Below are 22,732 nucleotides of genomic sequence, written 5' to 3'. Positions count from 1 at the left end.
CACAACCATTTGGCCTTGGCTTTGTCCGTAGGTGCTCCCGTCCGCCCCTATGAACTGCCTCAGCGCTGGGATGCCTCCAGGTAGCTACGCGCTTTAGAAGTGCTGTTTCATTCATTCATTTATTCATTCATTCAAAAGAAATATTTATTCTGTCCAAGTTTATATAAGTGTACAGGTGCCATTCGTTATTGAGAAAAAAGAAATGACTGTGTTTATGTTTCAGGGGTCCGGCCACACAAGTGCCCTGATTGCGAGATGGCGTTTGTGACCAGTGGGGAGCTTGTGCGACACAGACGCTACAAACACACCAACGAGAAACCCTTCAAGTGCAATATCTGTGATTACGCAAGCGTGGAAGTAAGTCATCATTTATTTATTTATTTAAAGAGTTTTATATAGCGCGGACAAGACCACAGAGCGCTTCACAGAAAGGTAGTTGCATAGTTACAAGGGTACAAGCTATATAAATGACATTAGAACGGGGAGGACCGAAAAACGACACCATCGGTCAAACCAGTAGCACATTTCAAAATTGGGGATGAGTAAGATGGCGAACCCTAGTTCTTTCAGTATAACCCTTTGACTTCCTTAATAGGGGAGCAAGAGTTAATATCACAGCTGAACAGAAGAAGACAGAACTAAATGTCAAAAGCAGTCGTTGTAGTACACTCGAGACAAGGGTAAGGCAGTAGTTTTTGGAGAGACAAATTATTTTGTAGCTTTGCTGAACCTGTTCATTAGCATCTCGCCACCTCCAATTGCACTGGCTTCACCAAAATGAAGTGTACTACACTACATCAAATCATAAACACCTGCATTATTCCTTTCTCCTCTGCTTGCCACCCTAGAGATCTTTCCTGCATCTATATGTATAACATTGAACACAAAACTCTCAACTGGATAATTTCTCATTAACCCTTAGAAATGCAAAAACACACCTTCCACTTCACATGAAACCCTTCCAGTCCGGGTGCGGTAGGGCTGGCACAGCAGAGGCAGTAGGCAGTACCTCTAACTCATGCACCAGGACCTGGCTGGCTAATTTAAAGCAACAACAACAATTGATGGACAGAATGCAGAACAATGTCATACATTCACCCCAGTACAGAGATCTGGGCCTAAATCCATCATTTTTTTGCTCACCATGCCATTCCAGTTTGAACCCAGCCATATTCAAATCAGCCTTGACTCTGTGCCTCATGGGAACAGTCCAGCCCGAACTGCCAGGCCAGGTCCTCCCTGGACTGGAAACAAGCCTCCTAGGACCGGTTTCGGGGTTTCACCCCTTTTCATTCAGGATAGCTTGACTCCAGTGACATGGAGAGCACGGGACCCACATCTGGGCATACCCGTCCCACTCGGGGTGACAAATGCAAAAACAACAATTGATGGACAGAATGCAGAACAATGTGATACATTCACCCCAGTACAGATATCTGGGCCTAAATCCATTGGTTTGTTGCTCACCATGCCATTCCAGTTTGAACCCAGCCATATGCAAATCCGTCTTTACCCTAATTTAAAGCAGTCCTTCTTGCAGGTGGACATGTTTCTCCTGTACAATGTACATGACGGGTGCTGCTTCTGGGTATAGTGGCAAGGTGGAAAGGGTGGTAATATTGACTTCAACAATATCGTGAAGGTAGGTATATATAGTTAAGTATAGATTTGTTATACGTAACATCACATATGTATATACATGTTCAGGGTATATAGATGTAAAGTTAAGAATAGTAAATCTGTACTTACCTATATAGACTTACCTTCATGATACTTCAGTAGTCAATTTTTTGTCTACAATTTATTTGTAACAATATTTTTGTGGTCAGTATTCTGGCATACAACCCATGGTTGAATAGAGGCCTTATCGTCAATTATGTTTTTTCTGAAAGTATACCCTTAAGCAGGGGGCTTAACAAATAACATGTCAAATTCTCCACATGTGCAAGGAGTTTTCTTCCAGCATCTGAGAGACAATCCCTGACCTCATCAGTTCAGGACTGCTATGGATTACGTGGTGGACTCTGAAGGGAAGTGTCATTAAATGGTCATTAAATGAGAGAAAATGTCATTAAATGATCCTGTCCTACAGCATTCCCACTGGCATCAGCTCCTTCGCAAGGGTCTTTGCAAAGGGAAGCCACCAGCATGGCCGCCATCAGACACATCACATTGCACAGCACTATAAATGAGTTTGGGGAACACCGAGAAGGGTGAACGCAACATATGCATTTTTTTAAGGATATCTTATTACTGCCATTATTTAAATGCTGCCCATTGTTCTTAAACGCCTTTGCATACATTTTTGCTGCTCCGGTGAGATGGGCTATCTGTGTTGATAATGCCTTCATCCACACCTGCAATTACTTATTAAAAGTCATCTTTTTCTCCACTTCTAACCAAAGTTTAATTACTACCACAACTTGCAAGTTTCAATCTCTACAGTCCAGCATGCAGAGTAGGTTACACAAATTTAAAAGGCGACCTCTCCCAAATGTATGCTGAGAACTTAGGGCCTTATTTAGAGTTTTTCTTTTTTTTTTTGGTTGCATATTTATATAGCGCGAACTCAACCCGAAGGTATTGGAGCTCTTTACACGAGCACCGTATTTACATTACACATTCAGGCACAGGTAGATTAAGTGTTTTGCCCAGAATCACAGGATGCGGACGCGACCCCGAGTCTCAAACCCTAGTTTCCAGCACCAAAGTCGGCAGTCTAGCCGACGGACCACATCCCCTTGGAGTTTGGTGGATGGGGCACCGTGTCCAAACGTGATGAGATCCTGTCTGGAGTATTACAGGTGCCATGGGCTATCATATACTTGTAGTATGGAAGGCGGGACATCCACCACGTTTACGAGGAGCATCCAGTCCACCAAACTCTCAGAAAGGTCCTAAATCTCCAATCAGTGACCGTCTTTGACATGCATAACATCGGTTGCTTTCTCTGTATAAGAAAACAAGATTTGTAGTTTTTGCTTCTTGGCCACCCTATGCTAGGGGTGGGCGGAATTTGCGTAGTCGCGCTACGCAGAGCTCCACGAAACAGTAAAAAATCTCCGCGAGCACGCAGAGTTCCACGAACATGCGGAATTGCTTGTTCCGCCCGTTTGCGATGCTTTTTTCCTGTTCCTGAATGCTATTTGCGTGCTCGGGGAGAAATATCTCGCGAACAGGCATTTTGAAAGCGCGAACAAGCAAAAAATTCAGAGGATCGCGGAATTTTTGGCAATTCCGCCTCCTCCGCGGAACGCAAAATTACCCAAATTCTGCAAATTCATCGAGCGGAATGGAATTTACCGCCCAGGCCTACCCTATGCTAGATTCTTCATCAATTTCAGTCCTTTCTGCACAGCCACCTAGGGTATGAGTTGGTGTTGAGCTTCTTCTCTTATAAAACCATGACAATTTCAAAACCTTTTATGTAAGAGGGTGAAAGCTAATAGCCTTGCACTTTCTTATTTAGCAAAGTTCCTAATGCACAAATGTCGAGTAAGGTCTGCCTATACTCTTTAAATGTCCTACTGAACATTTGAATTGACCCATTGGCGTCTGGATGGGTACTCATGTCTGTTATATTTTCTTAAGAGGTCAGTTTAGAAGCTGGAAACCCTACCCTGTCAACCATCCCCTATCTAGCAACGTCACCATGAACATGATTATCCAACGGGTGGAAATAACATCAGCAACTCTATTTGGCTAACAACAGAGACTGGGCCAGAAGAATGTGATGCTCAGATCTCCTAAGACTGAGCATTTGTCTTTTAATCAGGTTTCAACTTCAGGAGGGCATCCTGTCTCGGCAACAGGGCAAGGTACTGGATCTGAGCCTCCTCAATCAGCACCTCCTACTTGTGTGGAGATTGCGCGGCAGCAGCTAAATATATTTGACTTACCGACTGAGGTGGTTGATGTCATCCTTGCTGCCATATGTTCTTCCACTAAGTCAATCCACGTTTGTTGCCTGGTGTGGTATGGGAGGCACAGGCATCATACAAGCCTGTCTATTGTTCTTTTGTTAGCTCAGCAAAGCCCTTTCAATCTTTTTGCATTTGCCTGACCAACAATCATTAAGTCACATAGTCCGAACCCCTCCCATCGATTCTGAGTGATAGACGTTCCATCGCCAGCAGATGCCAGAGCCTCCGGACCCAGTCCCTAGGATCCGGCGCAGCCGGAGAGCCCCATTGTGCCAACAGAACTTGCCGCACCGCGAGCAGCGCCAATGCCAGTTGTCTACCCCACATCGTGCGCAGGGGAAAGCACTTGGGATGAGGGAGACCTAACAGTGTGTGCACAGGTTCCCACGGCAGCTTAATCTGAAACGCCTCGTCAAGGTCAGCCAAGATTGCCGCCCAATACCGCACCAACTTCGGGCATCGCCACAGCAAGTGAACGAGAGTGCCAGACTGCCCACACCCCCGCCAACAAAGACCGGATTTAGTAGGGACGCAAGACTGACTGCGCGCCGGAGTATAGTACCAGTATGCCGCCACCTTATAGGCAGATTCTGCCCCCGCCGTGTCGGACGCTGTATGGTGGACGCGGTAGAAAACATGCTCCCACTCCTTGCTCGTTAACGGACGCCCCAGCTCAGTCTCCCAGCGAACCTGCGCCTTCGACCTCTGCTGCGTAGGACGCGCTATTATCAGTGCATACAGTTCCAAAATGAGCTTCCGATCATCCTTCTTGTAAATCAACCAGCGCTCAAAAGCGGTTAAGGGACGGGACATCAAGGCGAAGTTGGAGGGGATGGTCACCCAATGTGCTAGCTGTGCGTAGTGATAGGCGTCAATGGACGGCAGGTCAAAATAGTCTTTGCGCAGTTGGGCGAAAGGGATCACTCCATCCGGCTCCAACAGGGAGCCCACTCTCTTACAGCCTTCCTCACGCCAGCGCTGAAAAACAGGAGACGCGCATCCCGGCGTAAAGTTGGGATTGTCCACAATAGGCGTCATAGGGGAGGGGAACGTGGTCCATCCCCGGGAGCTCACTAACTGGTCCCACACCTTAAGAGTCGGAGAAGTCACCAGGGATGAATAGAGACCCCATGCCGTGTGCTTCCGCGGAAGCCAAAGCTCACGCCAGATATTACAACCCGCGACTGTCTGATCCATAAAGAGCCAATGTTTGCTAAATGAAGGCCGGTTCCACTCTGTGATATATCGGAGGTAAGAGGCTTGATAATACGCACTCAAAAGCGGAAAACCCAACACTCCGGCAGCCTTCGACGTAGTAACGAGTGATAAGGCGAGCCTTGGCCTCTCTCTAATTGTGCCATAAAAACGTATTAAGCAGATCTTGCAACTTGCGGATGGTACCTGAAGGCGGCTGCGCGGGGAGCATCTGAAACAAGTAAAAGACCCTCGGCAACACCGTCATCTTTACCGCCGCGAGCCGCCCCTACCAGGCCAGGCCAAGGCGAGAACAATCAGATAGCGATTGTGTGGTTTGCTCCACCAAAAGTTTATAATTAAGGTGGGCCGTTTTGACAACCGATGAGGCCAAGCGAATCCCCAGGTAGGAGATATCAGAGTGCACCCACTGGAAGGCAAAGTCCCGCTGCAAATCACCGACTTCCTCTTCAGGGATAGAAAGATTAAGCACCAGCGATTTTGAAAAATTCACTTTAAATCCTGCAACCGATCCAAAGTCGTGGAGCTCTCGCATCAAATACCGCAAAGAGGTGCGCGGATGGGTAAGAGAGAGAATAACATCGTCCGCATAGAGACTAATTTTATGAATGTTGGCGCCGAACTTTAGGCCCTCGACATCCGGATTCGACCGTATGCGCTGAGCAAAGGGCTCCATATAGAGCGCGAATAACAGTGGAGACAGGGGGCACCCCTGCCTCGTCCCTCTAGTGATGGGAAAGAGGGAAGACCGGCACCCGTTCACCCTCACCGACGCCTTAGGGGCGACATAGAGACAGTGCACCCAGCGAAGGAAGTGTTGCTTGAAGCCAAAAGCACGCAGGACCTCGAACATATAGTCCCAATCCACCCGATCAAAGGCCTTCTCGGAGTCAATGGAAAGGAGACAAGCTTGGGTCCGAGACCGATGGACCAAGTCAATAAGATGGAGAAGACGCTTGGTGTTATCCTCTCCCTGGCGCGTAGGAATAAACCCTGATTGATCCGGGTCTATGATGCCATCCATCAGCGGACTGAGACGAGCCGCCAGAATGCCCGCGAACAATTTGGCGTCGATATTTAAGAGGGAAATTGGCCTATACGAGCCACAGTCCCTCGGATCCTTCCCAGGTTTAAGGATAACTGTAATCGCAGCTTACGACATAGTGGGGTTCACCTCCCCCGTCTCCAGAAAAGAGTTAAAAAGACTTGTTAAAAGCGGAGCCAGCTCAGCACAGAATGTCTTAAAAAACAAAGCAGAGAAACCGTCAGGGCCAGGCGATTTGGCGACCTTAAGGCGAGCTATCTCCGATATGACTTCCTCAATACGGATGGCAGACTCCAACGCATCAGCCGAGGTCGCAGACAGCGGCGTGATACGGCAGGAGGCAAGGTAGGCCTCTCGTTCCACCGGACCGGTCGCCTCTCTGGTATACAAGCGCTGATAAAACTGTCGGAAAGAATCCACAATAAGGGCGTCAGTAGTCTGTTCCACCGCCCGAGCGCCTCAAATGGACTGGATCGCCGCGCGCTGCGTGCTCGCCCGGAGCCTATGGGCTAGTAAGTGCCCCCCCTTAACCTGCTAAGGTAAAATTTATGTCGCAGACGCAACAGCGCATATTCGGCCCTGTCGAGGTCCAGGTGTTTCACCATGCGCCGCTTTCTTTCAAGCTCTCTCCACACCCTGGGCGCTCCGGTGCGCTTATGGATGGACTCCAGGGTCCCCACCTCACGCTCCAGCTCCACGAGCTTATCCCTACGTAGACGCGCAAACGCAGCCGCCAGCGCAATGAACTCACCCCGGACCACCAGCTTGAGGGCCTCCCAAACCACTGCCACAGACGTATTGCCCTGATCATTAACCGCCAAATAAGCAACGATCGTGTCGCGAATACGAGTAACTGTGGAGTCGGAACTGAGCAAAGAATCGCGCAGGCGCCATCCAGACGAAGAGGGACGGACAGTAGGAGAGTTGAGTTGCACAGAAAGGAGGGCATGGTCGAACAGGGAGCGGGGAGTGATAACCACATCCGTCAGGCATGGCAAAAGGGAGGTAGAGGCAAAGAAATGATCAAGGCGGGCATATGTTTTATGCGCTGCCGAGTAGAAAGTATAATCGCGCTCGGTAAGGTGCTGTATGCGCCAGACATCATGCAGACCGCCGTCACTCAACCACTGTTTGCCCCCCGGCTAGAGAGCACCCGCCTGATGTGACCGCTGCCCTGACCTATTCAGACCCGCATCCATCACCACATTCAGAGGCCCCCCAACACCTCAGAGAAGGCCATCTTTAGGAAAGACTCCTGATGCTCATTCGGGGCGTACGTTGAACCTACAGTGAAGCACATGTCCCCCCATTGCACGCGACCACACTGGCAGAGGGAACCGCAGATCCTTCATCCGCTTAATATCTTTAGAGAGAAGATGAGTCTCCTGCAATAAACACACATTACCCCCCGCACCCTTCTGGAGGGATAGAATAGCTGAGCGCTTAACCGGATTATATAAGCCCCGAACATTCAGACTCACCACTTTGAGACTCCTACCCATGAAAGACAAGGGAGGAACAGCCAGGTACCAAGCGCAACAACCCAGAGCAAGGAGGCAGACCTACCGACAATAATTCGGGGACAGACAGATCCCCACCCCAAAGAGGACTGATGCAGGGCCCCACCACATTCCCAAAAACAACCCTTGCCCCTCACCCCCAACCCCATGAACAAAAAACACCCCGAACATAGAAAAGACACTGCAAAACACAGAACCCAAAGGCCCCGAAAAGGGACAACAGTCTGTCATGTAGAACAAACGATGTGGGGAACGTGGAATCCAGGAGGACGACACCTCGGCACGAAGGGCACCAGCCATCCAACCCCCACAGGGCAGTTGACGAGAAGTACCCCCAGCCAAGGACCTCCCCCCGCCGGCGCCGCAAGAAAAAGTCCACCTGTTGCTGGCTATAGAAGGTTCATGGAGCGCCGTTGCTGTCTGTCACCTGCGCCACTAAAGTAACCGCCGCCTCCCGCTCTAGAAGACTAGTGGACACGTCAGGCCCCGAGGGCCGGGGGGAGCGGCCCAACCGCTGCCAGCCATTCGAGCGTCTACGCCGCCGCGAGGGTGCGCCAGCTACCCCAGCCGGGGAGGAGGGCCGCTCCAATCCCAGAGCCTCATAAGCAGCAGTCAATGAGCGGAGCTGATGGAGTTTGCCCTGGTTTTTAAAAATAAGACGAAATGGATGACCCCACGAGTAAGGAATGTTATTCTCGCGCAGGTGAGTAGTGATGGGCTTGAACTCCCTGCGTTTCACCAGAGTAGAGGCAGCTAAGTCTTGGAAGAGGGCCGGCTGGTGACCGCGGAACTGTACCGGATTAAGATCACGGGCCTTGCGCAGAATCTGCTCCTTAAGCTGAAAATCGTGCACACAAACCAATATGTCTGGTTGTGGTGCCCTCGGGCCCCTCGGCAAGCCAACTCGGTGCACGCGATTCATCCGAATGTCCCGCTCCGTCTCCTCCCCGAGAATCTGCCGGAAGAGCTGAAGCACATAGTCTCGGAGATCATCCCCCTCACCCTTCCATGGCACTGCACGAATTCTAATGGTATTCCGTCGGGACCGGTTTTCGAGGTCCTCGAAATGTGCCTGCAAGTCAAGGTTTTGCTCCCTGAGACGGAGGACATCCTGCTGAAGCTGATGCATATCGTCTTCATGCCCTAAGTCATGCTCTTCCACAGTGGCGACGCGGTCCCCGAGAGCGTCCACGTCAGGCCGCACTTCGCGAAGGTCAGAAGAGAGCTGGGAGCGGAGTTCCAGAATGTCCTCCTTAATGGCAGAGAAGAGGTCGAGCATAAAGACCTCAGACGATTGCGTAGGGGGAGACAACAGGGAGGAGGACTGCCCCACGGACCGCTGCAGAGCGTCCTTCAGGGCCTTATCTCGCCGAGCCTTAGTGAAGGACATGACAGCAACCCGGGCCCTCCACCAAGCAGCCAAAGCAGCAAGGCCCCCGAGGCCGAAGGATCAGGGCTGCACACCAACACCACCCCAGCCCGACTCCAGAACACCGGTGGCTAACCAGCCCCTTCACCGACCGCTGATGCGCGGCCCGAGCGCCCCCACCACTCAAGCAGCCAGTGCCCTTCAACCGTAAGGCAGCGTGCGGCTCACCGGCAGCGGCAGCAGAGGGCCCCAATCCCACAGACCCAGCAGGCCTCACCACTGACCCTCCACTGAAGGACACTGGTCAAAGAGCACCGCCCGCCGAACTGCAGGCCGAAAAGTGGGCCCAGGAGCCAGAGCCACCAGCCCCCTGCGCCCTCAGCCAGACCCTCCTACAGTTAGGGAACACACAAGCGGACCCAGCGCTCTGCCACACAAGGTCACCGCCAGCACAGGGGCCACATGGAGCACCACCACCAGTGGCCGGTTACAGGGCCCCAGTCAGGTCCCCGTCGCACCCCAGCAGCTCCAATCTCACCGTCAGCCGAAATGCGGACCGATAAGGCTTCACCACCGCCCCCCCACTGAAGAGCACCGGTCAGGGAGCACCGCCCGCCGAACTGCGGGCCGAAAAGCAGACCCAGGAGCCAAATTCACCGACCCCTCGCGCCCTCATCCATACTCTCTGGCAACTTAGGTAAGCGCAGGGAACTCTCCAGCAGCCCCAACGCTCCGCTACACAATGGCACTGCCATCACAGTAGCCACGTGGAGCACCGCCACCAGCGGCAGGCTACAGGGCCCCAGTCAGGTCCTCCGCGCACCTCAGCAGCGCCAACACCACCGTCCGCCGAAATACGGACCGAGCAGCGCCCCCCAGCAGCCAGCACTCACCAGGGGCATATTGAAGCGATGAGGCCGATAGGGGCGCGGAGCCCCGCCGGGAAATCTTCAGCCCGTGCAGAAGGTAGGAGGGTCCTCCAGAAATGCAGAGCACCGCCTCACAGCAGGCCCGCCGCTCGGCCCGCGCCAACTCCAGCCGGTGCAGGGGGCCCTCTCCAGGCAACACCGTCGACGATCACAGGCCCAGCGGCGACACCAGAGAAATCCAAGGGGCCGCCGGGTCGCAGCAATGCCGGGACCGGAGGGCCCCGCTGGAATCACCAAGCAGCGTCTCTCCACCAGGGAACATCGCCAGAAGGCATCAGGGTCCACCAATCACATCGCCCCCAGCCGCAGACCCACCGCAGCAGCGGACGCCGCACCAGCTCCTCCAGTCGTCAAATGGCGGCCACCGCCGCGCGGACCCAGGTCTCCTCGAAACGCCGCCGTCGCTCCTGCCTCCACCAGGGGCGATTCCCAGTCGCGCCTCCAGTACCAGCCAGTCAGTGCCAAAGGGCGCCGAGGCTCCGATCTCCCCTCCCCACCGCCGGGCACGGCGATCAAGTCACCACAGAGGGGCCGCCGGGCCACAGCGAGGCCGGGGCCGGGCAGGCCCGCCCGTCACACAGGGTATCGCCGCTCTCCGAAAGAGGGAGTACCAGAGGCAGCAGGCAAGTGGTCCACACGTAAGGGGGGCAGAGCAGGAGCGGATGGGCATCAGGGGGCTAGATATTCCTTGCGATGATCGGCGGCGCCGGAGAGACAGAGAAACACGTCTCACTTGGCCGCCATCTTAGCCACGCTCCCCTACCGACAATTTTGCAGCAACTGCCCTGCACCAACTTTTTCTTGGTCAAATTGGTACAGCGCCTGCGGCTTTCTTGCCAAGGTCTATGACTACTTTCTGTGTTGACCTTGCAATCACTGCCAGTAGTCTTTGACCTGCCTCTTTCCTCAATAAAATAGGAGGTTCCGTCATCTTGACCCTTGAGAATCCATTGAGCTTTTACATCAATCACACAAAGGGCCATTGCATGGATGATCATCACCTTGTACGACTCTAGTGCAAACAGAGGCAAAGTGGTGCAGAAGAGGACTCTGTTAAGGTGAATAGTCCTCTGCATCAAAATCTGCTATGCACTGGATACAAAGCAGACACCAGAAGGACTGCAGGCTCATTCCACCAGTGCTAAGGTCACTACAGCGGCGATGGTTTATAGACATCTGCCCGGGTGCGAATGGGGCATTGGGGCATACATTCAGGAAGCAAAATTGCCTTGACAGCTAGGTCCAGCAGGAAGGTCACTTTGCCCTTCCAGTTCTGAAAGACATATTAATTTGGGCACACTCCCCGACCATCCACCTTTGGGAGTTATTCCTTTTGTATCCATTTTACAGGTGAGTCGTTTGTACTTATAAGTATCCCATCAGAAGAACAAGTTACATACCTTTAGAAAAGCTCTTTCTGGGGGATCCTCTCTAACAGCAAAACACACAAGATGATGGACGGAATGTTGCACAATGGCAAAACATTCACCCCCAGTCACAGATCTGGGTTTAATCCATCGTTATTTTGCTCACCACGCCACCCCAATTCAGACATGGCCATATGCAAATCAGTCTTGACCCTGTGCCTCATGGGAACAGTCCAGCCCGAACTGCCAAGCCATGTCTTCCCTGGACCGGAATCAAGCATCCTAGGACCGGTTTCTGGCTATCAGCCGTCATCAGCCAGGATAGCTTGACTCCAGTGGCGTAGTGAGCACGGGACCCACGTCTGGGCATACCCTTCCCACATAGGGTGAACAGCAAAACACACAAGATGATGGACGGAATGTTGCACAATGGCAAAACATTCACCCCCAGTCACAGATCTGGGTTTAATCCATCGTTATTTTGCTCACCACGCCACCCCAATTCAGACATGGCCATATGCAAATCAGTCTTGACCCTGTGCCTCATGGGAACAGTCCAGCCCGAACTGCCAAGCCATGTCTTCCCTGGACCGGAATCAAGCATCCTAGGACCGGTTTCTGGCTATCAGCCGTCATCAGCCAGGATAGCTTGACTCCAGTGGCGTAGTGAGCACGGGACCCACGTCTGGGCATACCCTTCCCACATAGGGTGAACAGCAAAACACACAAGATGATGGACGGAATGTTGCACAATGGCAAAACATTCACCCCCAGTCACAGATCTGGGTTTAATCTATCGTTATATTGCTCACCACGCCACCCCAATTCAGACATGGCCATATGCAAATCAGTCTTGACCCTGTGCCTCATGGGAACAGTCCAGCCCGAACTGCCAAGCCATGTCTTCCCTGGACCGGAATCAAGCATCCTAGGACCGGTTTCTGGCTATCAGCCGTCATCAGCCAGGATAGCTTGACTCCAGTGGCGTAGTGAGCACGGGACCCACGTCTGGGCATACCCTTCCCACATAGGGTGAACAGCAAAACACACAAGATGATGGACGGAATGTTGCACAATGGCAAAACATTCACCCCCAGTCACAGATCTGGGTTTAATCCATCATTATTTTGCTCACCACGCCACCCCAATTCAGACATGGCCATATGCAAATCAGTCTTGACCCTGTGCCTCATGGGAACAGTCCAGCCCGAACTGCCAAACCATGTCTTCCCTGGACCGGAATCAAGCATCCTAGGACCGGTTTCTGGCTATCAGCCGTCATCAGCCAGGATAGCTTGACTCCAGTGGCGTAGTGAGCACGGGACCCACGTCTGGGCATACCCTTCCCACATAGGGTGAACAGCAAAACACACAAGATGATGGACGGAATGTTGCACAATGGCAAAACATTCACCCCCAGTCACAGATCTGGGTTTAATCCATCATTATTTTGCTCACCACGCCACCCCAATTCAGACATGGCCATATGCAAATCAGTCTTGACCCTGTGCCTCATGGGAACAGTCCAGCCCGAACTGCCAAGCCATGTCTTCCCTGGACCGGAATCAAGCATCCTAGGACCGGTTTCTGGCTATCAGCCGTCATCAGCCAGGATAGCTTGACTCCAGTGGCGTAGTGAGCACGGGACCCACGTCTGGGCATACCCTTCCCACATAGGGTGAACAGCAAAACACACAAGATGATGGACGGAATGTTGCACAATGGCAAAACATTCACCCCCAGTCACAGATCTGGGTTTAATCCATCGTTATTTTGCTCACCACGCCACCCCAATTCAGACATGGCCATATGCAAATCAGTCTTGACCCTGTGCCTCATGGGAACAGTCCAGCCCGAACTGCCAAGCCATGTCTTCCCTGGACCGGAATCAAGCATCCTAGGACCGGTTTCTGGCTATCAGCCGTCATCAGCCAGGATAGCTTGACTCCAGTGGCGTAGTGAGCACGGGACCCACGTCTGGGCATACCCTTCCCACATAGGGTGAACAGCAAAACACACAAGATGATGGACGGAATGTTGCACAATGGCAAAACATTCACCCCCAGTCACAGATCTGGGTTTAATCCATCGTTATTTTGCTCACCACGCCACCCCAATTCAGACATGGCCATATGCAAATCAGTCTTGACCCTGTGCCTCATGGGAACAGTCCAGCCCGAACTGCCAAGCCATGTCTTCCCTGGACCGGAATCAAGCATCCTAGGACCGGTTTCTGGCTATCAGCCGTCATCAGCCAGGATAGCTTGACTCCAGTGGCGTAGTGAGCACGGGACCCACGTCTGGGCATACCCTTCCCACATAGGGTGAACAGCAAAACACACAAGATGATGGACGGAATGTTGCACAATGGCAAAACATTCACCCCCAGTCACAGATCTGGGTTTAATCCATCGTTATTTTGCTCACCACGCCACCCCAATTCAGACATGGCCATATGCAAATCAGTCTTGACCCTGTGCCTCATGGGAACAGTCCAGCCCGAACTGCCAAGCCATGTCTTCCCTGGACCGGAATCAAGCATCCTAGGACCGGTTTCTGGCTATCAGCCGTCATCAGCCAGGATAGCTTGACTCCAGTGGCGTAGTGAGCACGGGACCCACGTCTGGGCATACCCTTCCCACATAGGGTGAACAGCAAAACACACAAGATGATGGACGGAATGTTGCACAATGGCAAAACATTCACCCCCAGTCACAGATCTGGGTTTAATCCATCGTTATTTTGCTCACCACGCCACCCCAATTCAGACATGGCCATATGCAAATCAGTCTTGACCCTGTGCCTCATGGGAACAGTCCAGCCCGAACTGCCAAGCCATGTCTTCCCTGGACCGGAATCAAGCATCCTAGGACCGGTTTCTGGCTATCAGCCGTCATCAGCCAGGATAGCTTGACTCCAGTGGCGTAGTGAGCACGGGACCCACGTCTGGGCATACCCTTCCCACATAGGGTGAACAGCAAAACACACAAGATGATGGACGGAATGTTGCACAATGGCAAAACATTCACCCCCAGTCACAGATCTGGGTTTAATCCATTGTTATTTTGCTCACCACGCCACCCCAATTCAGACATGGCCATATGCAAATCAGTCTTGACCCTGTGCCTCATGGGAACAGTCCAGCCCGAACTGCCAAGCCATCTGTGACTGGGGGTGAATGTTTTGCCATTGTGCAACATTCCGTCCATCATCTTGTGTGTTTTGCTGTTCACCCTATGTGGGAAGGGCATGCCCAGACGTGGGTCCCGTGCTCACTACACCACTGGAGTCAAGCTATCCTGGCTGATGACGGCTGATAGCCAGAAACCGGTCCTAGGATGCTTGATTCCGGTCCAGGGAAGACATGGCTTGGCAGTTCGGGCTGGACTGTTCCCATGAGGCACAGGGTCAAGACTGATTTGCATATGGCCATGTCTGAACTGGGGTGGTGTGGTGAGCAAAATAACGATGGATTAAACCCAGATCTGTGACTGGGGGTGAATGTTTTGCCATTGTGCAACATTCCGTCCATCATCTTGTGTGCTTTGCTGTTCACCCTATGTGGGAAGGGTATGCCCAGACGTGGGTCCCGTGCTCACTACACCACTGGAGTCAAGCTATCCTGGCTGATGACGGCTGATAGCCAGAAACCGGTCCTAGGATGCTTGATTCCGGTCCAGGGAAGACATGGCTTGGCAGTTCGGGCTGGACTGTTCCCATGAGGCACAGGGTCAAGACTGATTTGCATATGGCCATGTCTGAACTGGGGTGGTGTGGTGAGCAAAATAACGATGGATTAAACCCAGATCTGTGACTGGGGGTGAATGTTTTGCCATTGTGCAACATTCCGTCCATCATCTTGTGTGTTTTGCTGTTCACCCTATGTGGGAAGGGTATGCCCAGACGTGGGTCCCGTGCTCACTACCATACACTGGAGTCAAGCTATCCTGGCTGATGACGGCTGATAGCCAGAAACCGGTCCTAGGATGCTTGATTCCGGTCCAGGGAAGACATGGCTTGGCAGTTCGGGCTGGACTGTTCCCATGAGGCACAGGGTCAAGACTGATTTGCATATGGCCATGTCTGAACTGGGGTGGTGTGGTGAGCAAAATAACGATGGATTAAACCCAGAACTGTGACTGGGGGTGAATGTTTTGCCATTGTGCAACATTCCGTCCATCATCTTGTGTGTTTTGCTGTTCACCCTATGTGGGAAGGGTATGCCCAGACGTGGGTCCCGTGCTCACTACACCACTGGAGTCAAGCTATCCTGGCTGATGACGGCTGATAGCCAGAAACCGGTCCTAGGATGCTTGATTCCGGTCCAGGGAAGACATGGCTTGGCAGTTCGGGCTGGACTGTTCCCATGAGGCACAGGGTCAAGACTGATTTGCATATGGCCATGTCTGAACTGGGGTGGTGTGGTGAGCAAAATAACGATGGATTAAACCCAGATCTGTGACTGGGGGTGAATGTTTTGCCATTGTGCAACATTCCGTCCATCATCTTGTGTGTTTTGCTGTTCACCCTATCTGGGAAGGGTATGCCCAGACGTGGGTCCCGTGCTCACTACACCACTGGAGTCAAGCTATCCTGGCTGATGACGGCTGATAGCCAGAAACCGGTCCTAGGATGCTTGATTCCGGTCCAGGGAAGACATGGCTTGGCAGTTCGGGCTGGACTGTTCCCATGAGGCACAGGGTCAAGACTGGTTTGCATATGGCCATGTCTGAACTGGGTTGGTGTGGTGAGCAAAATAACGATGGATTAAACCCAGATCTGTGACTGGGGGTGAATGTTTTGCCATTGTGCAACATTCCGTCCATCATCTTGTGTGTTTTGCGGATCCTCTCTAACCACAGATTTCTCACTGCCCTTCCACATCCCAGTTCTGTGGAGAGGCCTCTTTATCATCTCAAAAGTCCCATGTTAGACGCTTAGCACACTGACTCAGACAATTTGTTTTACCCTCTGCTTCCATGGGTACTTAAGTAGAAGGGTCCAAGAAAATGACGTCAGTGTTCAGGGTAGCATGTATATTTGGCTCCACTCTGTCAATTTGGGGCGAAACAGAGTCATAGCGCAGCCACAGGAGCATTGCCGGATCCATTCTGGCACCAGAGCATATTCTAAAAGCAGAGTAATCTGCAGTTAGATCCACCAGAAAAAGCGGTACTGAAGATAAGTGGCTTGTTCATTGGAAGTAGATGGTGGGGAGGTTCTTTTCCATTATGTTTCTATATACATCCATCAATACATAAGTAGCTCTGTTGCCAAGAGCATGCCCACTTGGGACCTCTCCAAGTGGGGATTGAGGCTGTTGACATGAAGGACCCTTAAGGGGTTCCTTGGAGACCGCAAGTCCACCAAATAGGTAACAGGACTCTTGCGCTCCACCACCTCAAAGGGACCGGTCCACTTATCCTGGAGTGCACAAGGCTCCACGGGGGCCAAGACCCATACCTTCTGTCCAGGCTGAAGCTCTACCAGAGTGGCATTCTGGTCGTACCACCGCCTCATCTCCTCCTGGCTGGCTTCCAGGTTTGCCTCAGCAAGTTCCCTGAAACGCCTAGTCTGGTTCCTGAAGGCCAGCATGTAGCTATATACATTCTGGGGAGGTTTCCTGGGAGATTGCTCCCAGCCTCCCTTGACCAGACTTAGAGGTCCTCTCACTGGGTGGCCGTACAGAAGCTCAAAGGGGCTGAACCCTAGAGACTTCTGGGGCACCTCTCTGTAAGCAAAGAGAAGGCATTGCAAGTGGACGTCCCACTTACGCCTCATGGGTTCCTCAAGACCCATCATCATGCCCTTCAGGGTTCGGTTGAATCTCCCAACCAACCTGTTCCCTTGGGGGTGGTAAGGTGTGGTGAATTTGTAGGTTACATCACACTCTTGCCAAAGGGATTTCATATATTTGGATATGAAATTGGTACCCCGGTCAGACACCACCTCTAGAGGGAATCCCACTCGGGAGAAAATTCCCATCAGTGCACGTCCCACCACGGGGGCCGTCACTGTCCTCAGAGGGATGGCATGGTCCACCAGGACCAGGATAAACCTGTTGCCCATGGCTGTCCTGGGGTCCAGCGGCCCCACAATATCAATCCCCACTCGCTCCAAGGGGGTACTGACCACAGGGAATGGTTGGAGAGGAGCCTTCTGCTTCCTCCCACTCTTTCCACTTGCCTGGCAGGTCCTGCAGTGAGTGTCTGAACTCCTGCGCATTTGGGGCCAAAAGAAGTGGGTGACAAGCCTTTCAAAGGTCTTGTCCCCCTGCTCTTCTGCTGGGGACCCTGCCCACCTTTGGCGGAGTCTCCCACATGACCCTTGTGGACCCTGGTACTGACCCAGCGGTCCGCCTCCTCAGCAAGCTTTCTAGGGTTAGTCAGCCTACTATCAATCAGGTGCTGGCGTAGCTCAGGAAAACAATTACTGGACAAGTGCTCCCATGCCATTAAATCAAGAAGCCCTTGAAAATTATCAACCTTGCTACCCTTTACCCAACCATCCAGTGCTCTGCAAAAAAAGTCACATACTCCACATACGTACTATTGGGAATCTTAGTGCAACCCCTGAACCTCTGCCTGTACATTTCAGGAGTTAACCAATACCTAGCCATTAAAGCATCCTTCATATGGGGGTAAGAGTTATACACATCTGAGGGCAAATCTAGCAGTGTGTCCCGCCCTTCACTCAAGAACCGCCCCCACAACCCTGCTCCCCAATCCTTCTCAGGGACCCGGTGGGAGGACATGGCTACTTCGTAGGCTTTGAACCACTGCCCTATGTCATAATTTAAAAAAAATTCCTTCACTACATCTTTGGGTATGTACACTCTGGACTCTACCTGCACTGGGGGTGTGCTGCCACCAGAGGGAGTGCTTCCCAAGCCCTGGGCTTTCAACTCCAGCTCCCTCAATTTCATCTCATGCTCCATTTGCCTTCTCCTCTCTTCCCTCTCTAGCCTTTTTCTTTCCATTGCCAGTTGTCCATTTAGTTTCGCCATCTCTATCTCATGAGCTCTGGTTTCCTTCCTGACGGCCAATTCCTCTGGCGACAGGCCTTTGCCCAAGCTAGCGATGCTCTCTGCCTGCTCAATTTCCTCCACCTCATCAGAGTCTTTTCTTGACTCCATCCAGGCCCTCAGCGCCTTGCAAAGATCTACTTTGAGCTTACATCCAACAGTGGGGACTTTGAATTTTCTGCAGAAGCCCTTCAGCTGGGCCTTGGTGTAGCTCTCTAATCTCTCTTCTTCCCATTCCACGTCTTCAGTTTCAGAGATGAGGGATGCTGCCCTTTCCACAACAACTGAACCAGACATGATTCCTTTAACAACTGGCAATTTCCAAAAAAATGCGAATTAAAAGTAAGTGGTTGCGCTATTGGTCTACCATCACTATGTGACGTTCACCAATCACTGTGTATGTATCACAAATGCAAATTCGTAATCCTCACCGCTGACCACCAATGTTAGAATCCGGGTTCTCAGGTTGACACAGGTAGGTACTTGTGTCAAGCAGGGAACCGTTCCTCCAGTCAGGGTAATGGGGTTCTCTCCAACAATAACGCCTGCTCACCCTCTAGGTAGCTTGGCGCCAGCAGACAAGGCCTATCTTAGAGCGTTCAGGTTAAGCATTTGTGAACAAACGCACAGTAACTCAGTGACAACCCCACAAATGGACTCCACACTGGGATATAGAAAAATAATACTTTATATAGGTAGTTTAGGCTTAGCACAAGACCAGATAACTTAAAAACAGCCCACAATACTTATTAGACAAAGAGTTCTTGGTTTTAGCGTAGTTTTAAAGTTCTGTGCGCTTCGTTCCTGTCCGTACGCTTCGTATGCGGTAAAAACTGCTTGGGAACGAGTCTCACACGCACTGTAGGCGCTTTGGGCTGAAGCATACACCCTACGGTGCGAACAGGCACAGTACTTTTACTTTTGGTGAGTTCATCACGGATGCTGCGCTGACATCAAGCGCGATGTACAGTGCGTTGTCCTCCTGGTGCGATGCGTACTACGGTACGTTAGACCTTGGGCGTGCAGGGCTTATGGGGACGGTGCGTAGGTACGGTGCGTTCAAAGTTTGTCGCGGCGTTCGTGCCGTACCATGAGATCGGCAATCTTGATTCAAAGCGCTGGATACACGCATACAGTACGCTCCGCACAGGAGAGACGTACGCGACTACCGTACGCACCACAGCCTTTCCAAAGCAGGGGAAAGGAGCGTACGCCGGTAGTACGGTTCGTAGGGGATAGTAGCAAGTACGGTTCGCAGTCCTTCCGTTACGGTGCGAGCTATGGCTCGTAGGGGCCTGTTAGTCGCATTGCTCAGGCCGGACGATACCTTCCTTTGCGGTGCGAGCTACGGCTCGTAGAGGGGCCTTAGTCACGTTGTTCGGGCCGGACAGCGGGATACCAGCTTTCAGGGGGTACGCTGCGATCAGCGAGATGTACGCAGCAGTTCGATTCAAAGATGTGGGGAAAACGGTCCGTTTTCCAAGGCGATCTCACGGCGGTGAAGTCCACTGGTCCTGGGACTTCGTTTAGGGGGCAAGCTCACTCACAAGCCCTTGGAGATCTCTCAGCACAAGTCAAATAAAAGTTTCTTGAGTCTTTTCTTCCTCTTCTTCAGCAGCAAGGCAACCACTGCAGGCCAATCCCCCAGATCAGGGACAGTACTCCTCCATGCAGCTTTTCCAGTTCCTTCAGGTCGGACAGAGGTTTCTTCTTGGCAGGACAGAATCTAGTTTCTTAGGAGCAGGGCTCCTACATTTATACCCCAAATCCTTTGTTCTCTCAGGCCAGGGAGGCCCTTGCCTAGTTCAGTTCAGTTCTGGAGCACTTTGTTGATGCGATGCAGGCTTCTTCTTTCAGGGTGCAGGACAGAGCTATCAGACGCTCCACAGGGGGCATTGTGGTGGCAGAGCACAACCCTATTCAGAGTCCAGGTGTACTCCTCCCACCCATCTATATGTCAATCTTTCTATTCACCACCAGGCTACCTAGCCCTGCCCATCTGGATTTCCCCAGCCCTGTCACTCACACAAGCCAGACAGCAGATACTCATCACGCAGAGGTGGGCTGAAATGGTTAGGCAAGCAAAGGCCATCTTTCTAAAAGTGGCATTTGCAAACGCAGAATATTAAAATAAACCTTACTAAAGATGTACCTTATTATTCTGAGTTCAGGCATACTAAACTCGATTTTCTACAACGTTCCCTGGGTCTGTTAGGATCATAGGATGTAACAATCTTAACAGCCCATTCTGGCCTATGAGAACAGGGTAGCCTTACAATAGTGAAAAACGAATATGGCTGTAATTCACTATTAGGACATGCTACACACATCAGGGCTTGTCCTACCTTATGCTACAATGCACCCTGCCCTTGGGCCTACCATAGGGTGACTAACAAGAAGTTAAGGGAAGGTTTAGGGACTGGCAAGTGGGTGCACTTGCCAGTCAGCATGTCAGTACCAGACTGCACGCAGGTGCTGCAATGGCAGACCTAGACACATTTTACCAGGCCGCTTCTGTGGGTGGCACAACCAGTGCTGCAAGCCCACCAGCGGCATTTGTATTTACACGCCCTGGCACTCCTGGTGCACTTTACTGGGGTCTGATAGTAAACCAAATAAGCCAATCATGGAATCCAACCAACATATACATTTTACATAGGGAGCACTTGCACTGTGGCACTGGTTGGCAGTGGCACAGTGCTCTGAGCGGCCAACACCATAAAAACACATGAGGCACAGCGACAAAAAGTTGAAGGGAGACTCACGCCAAGGTGCCAGGTCTAACACTTGTTCATTGGAAGTAGATGGTGGGGAGGTTCTTTTCCATTATGTTTCTATATACATCCATCAATACATAAGTAGCTGCTAAAACAAACAACGCACACCACTCACCTTCATAGCATTTTTCAGAAATTTGTAAAGCGGAAGGAATCACCCTTCTTGATTGATGGACACTCATTGTTATTTTAGGGAGAATGAGGTGACCAGTGCTTCTCGAATGACTCACAGTATGTTTATTTTTATGGGAAGAAGAGTGGATGAAGTTCTATTGCTCATTGACTTACATATCACCCACTTTATGTCTGTGGGTTAAAACACTATAGGGTATTTTCTGTTACTTGCAGTCGCTTTGAAGTGATTTCTGCAGTAAGCAACAGTGAGCAATAATTGAACGCCAACACTTCAAAACAACACAACATCTACTGTATGGCCAACAGTTTGTTGCTTTGACAAGTGTACATATTTCCATTCTTTTTTTTATATAAATGTTTTTATTTTCAATAAGTGCATCAGTGAGAAAAAGGGCACCAAAAGGATTTTGGGTATTTAGCCCCAATGCAACAAAAAAAACATTGTAAATATTAACCTAAACCAACTGAACCCTCCACCACTACCACCCTCCTCCCACTTCCCAAACATCCGTCAGCTGGTACAGTTGCAAAATAATAAGAAAGCATAGAGTCAGTGGCATCATTTCACACCACCACAGATCAATTACGGCCCATCTTGGCACTGACATCCCACCCTCCTCAAGTAACTCACAGGAGTAGTATTGCATACATCCGCCCCACACCTTATGACCCCCGCTGGGGTATGGGACTATTTCTGCCACCATATACATATTCATGCCCCCTTTCCACTCCTGGAGCGAAAGGCTCTCACTCACCCCGCAGTACCGGGCTATATCCCTCTTGACTATTACTAGCCATACGCCTCAGAGCAGCAGCTTAGCCCTTGGGCAATGGGCAACACCAAATAGTGTGAAAAAAGGAACCCTCTCTTTCGTGACACCTCAATCAGGGGAAGGTCTTGTGCCTTCTCCATTGCATGCAGTTTCCTCCTATCGTAGTACACCCTATGAATGACTTTAAATTGTATTAAGCGTAGTCTTGATTTTATTTCTACCTCCCTTGAGTGCATCAGGGCCGCCTCTCAGTCTATATCTTCCAGGTCTCCCTCGTCTTCCACCCATTTTGATAGCAATCTATGTAGAGTGTTGGGTATATTGTTATTGAGGGGTTTATTTATATATTGGGTAGAACACTTCCTTCTCCAGCAGCCTCCGTTAGCAGTTGCTCTTCCAGCAGGGTGAATTCTAGCATGCCCTTCCCCAGCCTACCAGGCATGGCGTACCTGTGCGTATTTCAAAAATTGATTAGCGTTCATCCCATACTTGCGCTGCAATGAGGAAAATGGCATTAAGTTCCCTCCTTCTAGCAGATTACCTTCCTTGGAGATCCCAAACAGATCCCAGGCCTCAAAACCCTGTAATTTCCATATCTCAGGAAGCCATATCCCCTCCCATAAGGGTCTTCCCCTTGAGGGTCTGCGGTGCCAGC

General features: G+C 51.3%; 1 protein-coding gene across 1 annotated transcript in view; it reads left to right on the top strand.

The window, feature by feature from the left end:
- CTCFL (CCCTC-binding factor like) overlaps positions 1-22,732 on the top strand; it is a 232,565-nt gene that overhangs the window by 95,997 nt on the left and 113,836 nt on the right. Inside the window, exon 6 of the mRNA XM_085615156.1 lies at positions 224-357. Within this exon, the coding sequence (XP_085471282.1) occupies positions 224-357 (134 nt within the window). The remainder of the gene's footprint in view (positions 1-223; positions 358-22,732) is intronic.

Source organism: Triturus cristatus, chromosome 7 (assembly GCF_964204655.1).
Source record: "Triturus cristatus chromosome 7, aTriCri1.1, whole genome shotgun sequence".
NCBI classification, from domain to species: Eukaryota; Metazoa; Chordata; class Amphibia; order Caudata; family Salamandridae; genus Triturus; species Triturus cristatus.
Note: the sequence above shows the minus strand (reverse complement) of the source record. Positions and strands in the feature narration are given on the sequence as shown.